Source organism: Cornus florida, unplaced genomic scaffold (assembly GCF_030987335.1).
Source record: "Cornus florida cultivar Cherokee Brave unplaced genomic scaffold, ASM3098733v1 CherokeeBrave_3.0.0_Hap2_Chr04, whole genome shotgun sequence".
Classification (NCBI taxonomy): domain Eukaryota; kingdom Viridiplantae; phylum Streptophyta; class Magnoliopsida; order Cornales; family Cornaceae; genus Cornus; species Cornus florida.
In genome coordinates, this window is record NW_026775574.1 from 13275120 (window position 1) to 13287271 (window position 12152).

Consider the following 12152-nt stretch of genomic DNA (forward strand, 5'->3'; position numbering starts at 1 on the left):
GAAAGCCTGGCGCTCGGCCTGAACGCCTCTTGCCACTTGGCTTTTTCATTTTCTGAGCAAGTGTTTGGCGTTTGGCTTTAAGTGCCAGCTGCCACTAACTTGCTGAAAGCCTAGCGCTCGGCCTGAACGCCTCTTGCCACTTGGCTTTTTCATTTTCTGAGAAAGTGTTTGGCGTTCGGCTTTAAGTGCCAGCTACCACTAACTTGCTGAATGGGAAGGGTGTAGATTTTTAACAAAGAAGAGGCTTTTTATAAAGTATGGAAATTTCGTACACTTTCAAGCATGCAATTCAGAACGTACAATATGCTTGAAATTAAACTCTACTTTTACTGGTAGTATCTTTTCAGAGACATAGTATTCCATGGCTTATTGATTACCCTTCCTGTCATAGTTTCTAGGACGTATGCCCCCTTCCCAATGACTTCTGCTATTCTGTACGGACCTTTCCATGGGGAGAACATCTTTTTGACTATTCCCACCTTCCTTTTCAGAACCAGATCGCCAGGAGTGAAACCCCTGTGCCTCACCTTCTTGTTATGGCTATTCACGAGCGTCTGTTGATAAGAGACAAGCCTCACTGCAGCCGCATCCCTTTTTTCTTCCAATAAATCAAGATTGAACCTCAGCATTCCATCATTCTGCTCTTGATCCCATGCCAAGCTCCTTACAGTTGGAACCAAATGCTCGACTGGTATCACCGCCTCGGTGCCATAGGCTATAGCGAATGGGCTCTCACCAGTTGGCCGTCTTGGGGTTGTTCTGTAAGCCCACAAGACGTTCGGTAGCTCATCCAACCATTTGCCTTTTTCATTCTCCAGTTTTTCTTGATACAAGCAAATATTATCCTGTTTGTGATTTCAGCTTGACCATTAGCCTGAGGATGACTGACTGCTGCTAACTTTTGATTGATTCCATATTCCTCTAGCAGCTCTCTCACTTGCTTGCTATCGAGGTTGGTTCCATTGTCCATCACGATTGACCTTGGTATGCCAAAATGACAGATAATATTATTCCAGAAGAAGCGTCTTACTTGAGTTTGGGTGACACTAGGGTACGGCTCCGCTTCTACCCATTTGGTGAAATAATCAGTAGCTAGTAGAACGTACTTATTCTGCGATCTTGCAGTCGGCAAAGGGCCAACCACGTCCATCCTCCACTGCGCGAAAGGCCATGAGGTGGCCATTACGTACAGGTCTTCAGGTGGTTGATGTATCAATGACCCGAACCTCTGGCATTTATCGCATCTTCTAGAGAATTCTTCTGCATCTCGTGCCATGTTCGGCCAGAAGTACCCCTGTGTCATTGCTTTGTGTGCTAAAGATCTTCCTCCGGAGTGATTTCCGCATACTCCCTCGTGAATGGTTCGCATAATCTGTCTAGCTTCTGTAGGGGTAGCACACTTCAAATATGGACCCGAGAAGGAGCGTCTATATAACTGACCGTGCATAATGGCATACTTTGCTGCGTTGGACCTAATTCTTCTTGCCTCGTCCTTACACTCGGGGAGTGTACCACTACGTATGTAAGCCATGATTGGATCAATCCAGCTCGGCTCATATGGTATGACATTAACATGTTGAGTGCTCGAATCAGGCAGTTCTTCAAAAATGGAAGGTTGGATCAGTATGTCGACCGGGATGACCCTAGCTAAAGTATCTCCAGAACTGGATGCGCTACAAGCCAAGTGATCGGCATCTTTGTTATACTCTCTCGGCAACTGGATAAACCTGATCTGATCAAAGGATTTCGCCTCACGCAGAACCGCAGTTCGGTATGCTTCCATAGTCTCATCCTTGGCTCCATAGTCCCCATTGACTTGTCGAATGACTAGTTGCGAGTCACTATAAGCCATTAGATTCTTGATCTTCAATTCCTTAGCCAACTTCAACCCGGCTATCAGCGCCTCGTATTCTGCCTCATTATTGGTCGCGCTGAACTCTAGTCTTATCGCTTGGCTCAGCGTAGTTCCTTCTGGTGTTTGCAATTGAATTCCAATCCCGGCCCCCATTTGATTCGAGGAGCCATCCACGAAAAGCTTCCACCAAGAACAATTACAATCCTCCACCGTATCTTCATTATCACAGTCAAGTAGGAAATCTGCCACCGCTTGACCTTTGATTGCCGTCCTGGGCTCGTATGTGATATCAAATGAACTCAATTCAATGGCCCACTTGGTCATTCTCCCCGACAGGTCCGGTTTGTGCAGGATCATTCTCAAAGGGAAAGTTGTTAAAACGACGATTGGGTGAGATTCAAAATAGTGTCTAAGCTTCCTTTTTGCGTTGACCAGCGACAAGATCATTCGTTCGGCCCTAGAGTATCTTCTCTCTGGTTCAGACATTATCTTGCTAACATAAAACACCGGGAACTGCTTGCCCTCTTTGCAACGGATCAGAACGGCACTGGTTGCTTTACTGGACACCCCGAGATATAGAAGAAGTCTCTCATTCGGTTCTAGAGCAGACAGAACCGGGGGATTACGCATGTACTCCTTCAAGCTGGTTAGTGCCTGCCGTTGTTCATCCCCCCAGGTTTGCCTTCCATGCCCTCGTATTGTATCAAAGAAAGGTTTATAGCGGTCCGAAAGCTTGGAAATAAATCGGCTCAGTGCGGCTATCCTGCCTGTGAGTGCCTGCACCTCTTTAATTGTCTTTGGCTCTGCATTCCTGATTAAGGCTTCTGCCTGTGCTGGGCTGACTTCAATTCCTCTATGATTGACCACATGTCCCAGGAATTGACCGGAGCTTACACCGAATGAGCACTTGGCCGGATTAAGCTTCATCCCATACTGGCGCAACACATCGAACACATCTTGCAGGTGCGCTAAATGATCACTCTTCTTCTTACTCTTGACCACCATATCATCAATGTAAGCCTCGACAGTGCTGCCCATCTGGCCCTTAAAAATCTTGCTGATCAGCCTTTGATAAGTGGCTCCAGCGTTTTTCAATCCGAATGGCATGACTTTATAGCAATAAGTCCCTCGTTCAGTAATAAATGAAGTCTTCTCTTCATCAACTGGATCCATAGGAATTTGGTTATAACCGGAATAAGCATCCAGGAAAGTTAACCGCTCATATCCTGTGGTGGCATCTACCATTTGATCAATCCTGGGCAATGGGAAACTATCCTTTGGGCAGGCTTTGTTTAGGTTGGTGAAGTCGATGCACACTCTCCATTTTCCATTCTTCTTCTGCACTACAACAACGTTAGAGAGCCAGGCCAGGTACTGAACTTCTCTGATGAATCCGGCTTCAAGCAGCCGATCAACCTCCTCAGCTATAATCTGGTTTCATTCTGGAGCAAATCTTCTCTACTTCTGCTTTACTGGCTTTGCATTCGGATCCACATTGAGGGAATGGCAGGATACAGCAGGATTTATCCCTGGCATATCTGAATGGCTCCATGCGAATACATCCGCATTCCGAATCAGGAAATTAGTCAACTCTAGTCTCTCTTCTTCAGTGAGTTTGGTGCCCACCCTTGTTGTTCGGTCGGGTTTTCCACGATCAATCTTTGCTTCATGAAGGGGTTCTGTGGTCAGAACTGGCGGCTCCTCCCCCCCATCCTTGCTGGGAGAAGGGTTTTGTAATTGCTATTTTGGAATGGCAGAACGGATGGGATTTTTCCCTTTTTCAGTAGATTTTAAAGTTACTGAATAACATTCTTTAGCCACAACCTGATCCCCATGTATATCTATCACCTTGGTCCCATCCGGACCTAAACATCGCATCACTTGATGTAAGGTTGACGGAACGCCCTGAATTCTGTGAATCCATCCTCTGCCCATCAAGAAGTTGTATGATGGATAAATTTCCACTACCACGAAACTTTCAGTCAGAACTCGCTCAGCGGCTTGTACTGTCAATTCTACTATTCCAATGGGTTCCACTCGCTTCCCATCAAATCCGAGCAGCGGATTCCCTGTGGGTTTGAGTTTTTCGGGTGTGATCTCCAGTCGGTCGAACGTCACCCTGGGCATGACATTCGCACTACTTCCTGGATCAATCAGGACTCTCCGAACCAGGCATTCTGCAATTGTTAGACTGACGACTAGTGGATCTTCATGAGGAATCTGAATGCGTAGCAGGTCCGTTTTATCAAACTTTATCGATGTGGACGCGTTCTGCTGGTGTAAAGCATGCACACTGCCAATTCTTCTTTTCAACTGGGCCTAGCGTAACCTCGTCCTGAGCAACTCCTCTGACTCCGTCGTTTGCTCAGGCCGGCCATGAATTGCGTTTATAATCCAGACGAGTTGGGAGTTGTGTTGGTTTGGCCTCTGGTTCCGTTTGATTTGCTCAGTCGGGCGATTATGCTCTTGCGCCAGACCCTGGACATAGCTTATAAACTCCCCCTTTGCGATCAGCATCTCTACCTGCCTCCTTAGGTTCCTACATTCGTTAGTCTGATGCCCAAAATCACTATGGAAAGCACAATGTTTAGTCTGATCTCTCTGTTCAAGAGGTTGCCTGATTGGCAGAGGAGGACGAAACTTATCTTTGTTCTCCTGGTATAGCCTTGCTAAAGTGACTCTGAGTGGAGTGACTGATTCCTCCTCCCTGGGCCTCTTCTCCGCCTTCCATGAGGGGTGACGTTGCGGTTGAGCTTGTTTTTGCCGGATCTTGGCTTTGGACTTCTCCTCAGTCGAAATAATTGACGTCTTCCTTGAATTAGCTGCTTCTTCCTCCTCAAGGCGAACAAAACCGTCAGCCCTCTCGTTCAGCTCGTCCATTGTCTTTGGTGTATTAACCACCAAGCTGGTGTGGAACGGCGTCCCCCGGTTCATTGCAAGTTTAAATGCTTGGACTGCTGTGGACGGGTGGCACTCCATTACCATGCTCTTAACGAGGTTGAACCGGGTGAGAAAAGCTTGGAGCCGCTCATCCTCATGCTGCTTCATTGTAAAAAGGCTCGATACATCCTTAGTCGAACGCTTATTCCCGTAATACTGGCTTATGAACTTATCGCATAAGTCCTAGAAACTGGCGATTGAGCCTTGAGCCAGATTCTTGAACCAATTGAGAGCTGGTCCAGCCAGGCTCGTAGGGAAACACTTGCACATCAAAGGATCATTATTAGTATTCAAAGCCATTTTTAACTGAATATGGTATATGTGATCAACCGGATCAGTTGTTCCGTCAAACAGAATGAAGATCGGCATGGAAAACTTCTTCGGATTCGGCGCGTTCAGAATTTCATCAGTGAACGGCGATGCGACCGTCCTTGCTGAGGAACGCAATGCTTCGTTTTCTCTTGAAAATCGTGACGGAAGTCCTCGATCGGCAGATCTCCTTTCCAAGTTATTGTAATCAACTGTCGCTAATGAAGGTCGGTATGGCGGATCGAACGACCTATCCTCTCCAAATTCACTCCGCCATGGTGAAGCAACCCAATGTTCATACGCTGGTGCTTCCTCCCTCATAATCCGTTTGTGATGCGGTTTCAGACGAACAGATCCTTCCCGATCTTCTACTCTGCCGACATTCGGAGGCAGATTACCGATTATATCTTCATCACGACGTAGATCACCACGATTGACGTCTTCTGGATCACCTTGACGATCAGCTTCGAACGGTAAAGCTCCTTCTCTTTCAGGAGGTGGCCTCGGAATTGCAAGAGCCTCACGATGCTCCATTCCAGCTCGTAGTTCTGCATTTTCTTTCCTCAAAGCATCGATCATGTTCATTAGCTCGTCGAGCTTTGTCTGTTGGCCGTTCTCCAAAGGATTCGAGTTCGCCTCTCCGATCATCATTCCAGATCGGAGCAAAGTCATCAACTGCAGACTTCTTGACCAAATCGGAGCTTCGCTAACGCGCGCACACCAGATCTGAACTTACAATTGCTGAATTCAGTCCGCTACTGGCCGGATTCAGTAATCACAACAGATCGCAATTGTGTAGTTCGCCGGATCAAGCACGGATCTGATCTGCTTGGATCGGACGCCAATTTTCCAAAATCAACCGGAGCCTTGACTCGTCAAGACAGATCGTATTATCATAAATGTTGATTCAGCTTTCGCAGAGTAGTCGTCTTCCTCGCAGAATGCGTTGAATCGATCCGATCTAGAATGATATCAATCAATCCTTCTTGTTCTTCCCACAGACGGGGCCAATTGAAAGTACAAAGAATTTTTCCCTAATTGTAGAGAGAGAAATTTTACACTCCCAATGATTTTTCAACCCCTTTTCCCACTCAATCCCTTCTATTTATAGACAGTTACAACCTCCACTGAGCTGATCCTATCCTATTCTCCTTTGGCTGGACTCGATTCCTCTCATTTCATCATGGGCTTCTGAAATGGCTTTATGGACCTGGGCCCATACGGCGCGAACTGGCTCCATCCCGTTTGTCCACATCCGACCCATCCTATGCAATGTGGATCACTCCAAGCCCGGGTCGTTTTGGTATCCTCAATAAGTTTAAAATTCAGAAAAACAAAATTGGTAGGTACATAATAGCAAAAAAAAAAAAAAAAAATGTTTGAGTAGGGGCACTGGGCCTTTCACTAGGTATGTGCGTTCTGAAACAGAGGCCCAATGCTCCTAGGTTTGCATATAGTATTCTAGTTCTTTTTCATCTAGGGAAATTATTGCAACTTCGTGTTATGGTTATTTTGAACATATGTCCTTACAACTTCTAAAGTGGAGAGTTCGTAGTATGGGAGTTATGTTGTCTTTCGAAGCATTGAATCTGCGTCTTAGAATTGGAATTGGAGAAAATTTTGTTTACACTTTGAACTATTAGACCGATTCGATACTCCCAAGCATAATGAGAACTTAATTGATTTTTACTTTCATGGTTTCTGAGTCAAAAAGGAAAATATTTAGGTCTTCACCGATGAGGATGTACACCATCCTCACCGGCTGATGTAAAAAATGATGAGCCTTTACTTTACCATTCAATATATATACACACACACACACACATATATATTTGTGTGTGTGTGTGTGTGTGTATATATATATATATAGTTTGGTATGCGAGTATATATTTTTTTGGGTATGTAAGTGAGAATTTTTTTTCTTTTTTTTGGTATGTAAGTGAGTATATATATATAAAGTGAAATGGAGAAGAATTTCCAAGAGAGCTGGGAACATTCCCCAAGGCCGAAAACAATGGGCTTCAAGCCCATATGGCCAAACTTAAACATAAAGTCAGAAAACCAAAACAAAAGCCAAAGCCCAACCACTCCCTCCCACTAACTGACCAGTGACCAACTAATCAATCCCACAAGAAGGCGGGAAACATCAACAAACATAGAGGAAGAAACGTCCATGGGAGAGATTAGGTGAAGGAGAAGAAGATTCTTCTCCATTGGATCGAAAAAGGATCTAGGTAGGTTTCAGCAGAAAGGAACTTTGAAATTGACCTTGTGAAAATAAAGGGTATGGAATGAATTTGTCCACAACTACCTTTGTCCACTCCTATTAAATATAAAAAATTCTGCCAAACCCGTCCCAAATCCCAAATCCGGTAAAACGTGTATCATACACTCTTGTGAATTGTGATCCAAAGAAAAACCATTGCATGCACAAACAAGTGCACATTTGAATTTTGCATTCATAGGAAATTCAACATTTGAACAATTGTAGTGCAATATTGAAAGTAAATTCGAATAATGTAAATTCGGACTTTTGAACATGACTACAATGCATTAATAGGAAAAAAGAACTTTGCAGTTGACTTTGTTGAGTAGCCATTATTGGTGGGGGGCATGCTCTTTGATTCATTCCATTAGGAACTCCCTCAAAACTTTAGGATATGTAGTGAGGGTATAGTTTGAAACCTACATCAAGCCACAGAAATCTTGATTAATTAGTAGGCATTGCATTTGCATATATACGGTTAGGACCAATTTCTTGTCTAGTACAGTATCAAATCAAAAGCTATACATGTCCTTGTGCTAGTCGGGGTGGTAAGGTGGTAGGGCAACTGACTACTCACATAGGCCTGCGTGAGTCCCACCATATTGGGTGTCGTGCCTCGCAAGCCACTCGGTTATACCAACTATTGCAGTAGGGCTATAACCATTGCAGTAGGGCAACTGACTACTCACAGAGGCATGCCTGAATCCCACCATATTCAAGCCGTTGTGAGCAGTCAGTTATACCAACTGTTCGCAAGGAATATAATTATTAGTCTGATAAACACTAGCATAGCAAATTTCTGTCTCAACATTCTTTGGACATCTGCGGATAGAAGTGAAACAATGCATAGTCAATAGTAAATGACTTAATAGTTCTTAGACAGAAGTCACAGAATGATAAGCTGTACTTTGGGCTCAGTTGTTTTTCCATATGCTGGAATTTAATTTCTTCTCAACTCCATGTCCTTCCTTCCAAATGCTATATTACATTTGTAAGCATTTGAAATTAGTACTTCAACACCCTCACATGTAGTCCATTCGGGGCTTCAACTCTCGGGAATTGTACAATCTTTTCTCCCCCAATTTCTTCCCATCTGCAACATAAAAACGAATTAAGCAAACGAGCATTGAAGTTTCAGAACGAACGAAGGAATGCCAGGTATGAGACGAACCCATTTTTGCAACCTAGATATATAAATGATGGGATTACAAAATGAAAAAACAGAGTTTTTACCATATGTCAGAGGAAGTGATATTTGAATGATGGAATTAAGTCATGCATAGTACCTGTATCTAGTAACAAAGTAGTGTAGGAAGGTAGAAATCATGACTATGCCCAACTCCTTTCCGGGACAGAGCCGGCTTCCTCCTCCGAATAAGAAGCAGTAGTTGTTAGATTCCAAGCTCTTATCCTGCACTCCATTGAAAAAGCAGATTATCAAATTTTAGATTTTTTTCGAAACAAGTCAACAGGAGGTGGTGCTTTTGTATGCATGAACAACACTAGCTAGTAACCTACCAGCCATCTCCATGGATTAAATGTTAAAGGCTCCGGATAAAGAAATGGATCGTAGTTGATCTCCCTCGTGTAGACATAGATTTTCCATCCTTTTGGAATAACAAATCCTGAACAGCACAAAACAAAAAGCTATGAATTTTACTTTCTCTAGAACACATCAACATTCAAATTAACATGAAGTAAGATTATACCCAACATACCATTCAATTCCATTTCTTCGGTTGCTCTCCTCAACACTCCATTGACTACTGTGGCCAATCTCAAAGTCTCAAAGATCACCTAATTCATCAAGATGCATGAAATTTCGAAACATAGTTTCGTGTGAGATGGTAAACCATAAATGTAATCATGTGTCAAATAAGTTTGCTTACAGCGCGCGTAAAACTCATAGACTTGTAGTCATTCCAATCAATTGGCTGCTCTGCCTTTTTCCTTTCTTGAATTGTTAAATGCTCATCCTGAATAAGTTGAGTTGAGAACTTTTTTTAAAAAAAAACATTCAATCTTGGATAATACAAAAACCTTTGCTTACCCTGAGTTCTTGGAGGGCTTTTGGATGATCATGGAGATACTTGATTGCCATCATTGAAGTAGTCGACACAGTTTCATAACCGGAATATAGAATGGTAATTACTTGATCAAGAATCTCTTCATCACTGAGTTTATACTTCGGGTCCTCATTTCTTACTAGGGAATCAAGCATGTCATGATGGGTAATCGAGGAAGCTCTCCTCTTCTCCATAATCTGTCTCAAAATTCTAACAATCCTTTTCCTTCCCTGTGAAAACAAACATCAGTTTCACAATAATCAAAAAGACATGAATGATGTTATATAACAGATAACAATTTTAAGAAAATATTTTTTACTTGGAACCCATGATGGTAGTTTGTGCCTGGAATGTTGATTGGCAGTGAAAATGTTCCTAGGAGCAGCTTATCAAACTCTTGCTTGAAAGCCTCATAAATCGAACTCGATTCACCTTCAACAATTTGCTTTAAGGATATGAACAATGCCATCTGAACCAATTGATATAAAAAGTGTCAGCTTATCAAACTTTTAATTAGGCCTCTTTTGGCATGCGTTTTGTTTCTATTGTTTTTGTTTTTGGGCTGCCACCGTGTCGATTTTGGCAACAAAAGCTGCCACCGTGTCGATTTTGGCAACAAAAGCATGTTTGGTGCGGCCCAAAACTAAAACACTAAAAAGTTATTTTTCTTATTTTAACAACTGTTTGGCCCAAAACAACAACAATAGCGCAACACGGACCCAAACATTTCACAGCAAACGTGCTTTTGATTTTTTTCCAAAACACTCCTACAGCAAAAACACTGTTTCTCTTTCAGCCAAAAAGAAAACGCTTTAAACAAAGTACATGCCAAACGGGCCCTTGTTCTACGATTTGATAATTATTCTAAAGGATTGTGATTACTATATATACTCACATCATTGGTTTTTTCTTGGATATCAATGGTTTTGTCTTCCCAATTGTTGAGGTGTATTCTCATAAGCTTGTCAATTCTAGGCAAAAGCTGGTCTTTGATCATGGAAGGGCAAATAAGGGATAAAATTGATCCTCTAATGTATTTGTGAGTACTCCCAAACACAGCTGCAATGTTGCATTTCCCTAATATATCCAGCATGGATTGTGGGTAGCCAGGAACAAGTCCTTTTCCTTCATTCATGAGAATATATCTATTGAGATCTGGATCCATAGACACTATTGTAGGACACCCCAATATGTGGGATTTGAAAAAACTTCCATACCTGCCGATATAGATACATATTCAGGGATCCAATATTTTTAGTCAATAAATATATATATATATATATATTTTACTTTATTAAAACAATTCAATAATTCTAGTACAGAAATGTTTAGCAATTTTAGGCGTAATAAAAGTTCGATATAATAAACACTTATGTTCAGTCTTATGGAATGAAATGGAAAGTTCATTCCAACTTTTTATTCCTAGGGTACAAATTTTCATTCCTCTAAAAAATGACCTTTTCCACTTCAAGAATAAAGGAATGACATATTAAGACAAAAACACCTCACCAAGCATGTGTTAAACACACATACATGTATGTATAATATTATTATAAGATATATTTAGCATACACTGTAGTATATTATAATAATTAATATAGTATATAATATTATAAATACACTATAGTAAACCATATGTATATATATTATATAATATAATATAGTATATAAATTAATAAATAAAATATATAATATTTTATGTATTATATAATTTAAAACTCATTAATTTCATTCTCATACCAAACAGGGAAATAAGAAATTAAATATGATCATGTCATTTCTACATTATTACAAGAAAAACATGTTAAAGGATATATATAATTCACTACTCACACCCTATTTATAGATTTAAGTTTATAAAGTAGATGGTAATAAACTGAAGTAAACACACATAATGAAGTTTTCATGCAGAAATTTTTTTTTTCTAAAGAGAAATAAATATCAAACTAATTACCTCAGCCCCATATAAACATGTATAATATTTGTGTATGTTCATCAATTTAGGCATCTCCAAACTCTATTGAATCATTAAAGAGAGCAGATTTTGAGGAAGGAGTTGGTTGTTCCCAAATGGGAAGTAAAGTTGAAGAGTGCGTGCGTGTGTGTGTGTGAGAGAGAGAGAGAGGGAGGAGGGAGAGAAGGAGAGAGAGAGACCACCACAAAAGGGAATAGTTGGTAGTATATCACTGAAAACCAAGGATTAAAAAACCACCCAAAGAAGAAAGAGAAGGAAAAACACTACACCATAAATAGAACTCACCTTGCTCTTTGGTTTTTCATGAAATCTGGACCTTGCCTCAAGAATTCTGTGGTCTCGCCAAAAAGTGGCCACCCCATTGTTCCAGGAGGCAACCCTTTTCTATTATACTTTATCTCATTCCATTTTAAGAGAGCATAGCAGCATATACAGACCCCCAAGCCCAACACACAAACCAGCATCAAAACCTCCATTGATGCTCCCAAGAAGCTTTGAATCCACATCCAGAGAGATTGCTGTAAATGATATATAGTATATGTAGTGAGAGAAAAGAGGCATAGAGAGAGGGCTACTTTATATAGGCCAAAACCATGCACCCACCTAGGGCGATCCTCTTTCCAATCCTAGTAGCAATAAATACACCAAAAACCTCCACACTTTTTCTTGCATTTAACTTTTGTGTAAATTTATAAACATATATAAAGTGTAGGGTTTCAAATAATAGTAATTGACAATCTT

At 41.5% G+C, this 12152-nt stretch overlaps 2 protein-coding genes across 2 annotated transcripts; both read right to left on the minus strand.

Moving 5' to 3' along the window:
- Positions 1–326: 326 nt before the first annotated feature.
- On the minus strand, positions 327–4903 carry LOC132304732 (uncharacterized). The gene is made up of 7 exons (XM_059802456.1): positions 4473–4903; positions 4256–4394; positions 3680–4075; positions 3371–3595; positions 1349–3286; positions 938–1228; positions 327–845 (listed from the first exon to the last, which is right to left on the minus strand). Exons 1-7 carry the CDS (start codon positions 4901–4903, stop codon positions 327–329), a joined length of 3939 nt encoding a protein of 1312 aa, XP_059658439.1.
- A 3472-nt stretch (positions 4904–8375) lies between these two features.
- Positions 8376–11887, minus strand: LOC132302175 (cytochrome P450 85A1-like). Its single transcript, XM_059799050.1, has 9 exons — positions 11697–11887; positions 10332–10653; positions 9756–9905; positions 9421–9666; positions 9260–9346; positions 9089–9167; positions 8889–8995; positions 8657–8781; positions 8376–8463 (listed from the first exon to the last, which is right to left on the minus strand). The coding sequence occupies exons 1-9, from the start codon at positions 11885–11887 to the stop codon at positions 8376–8378; spliced, it is 1395 nt and encodes a 464-aa protein (XP_059655033.1).
- Between the last annotated feature and the right edge of the window lie 265 nt (positions 11888–12152).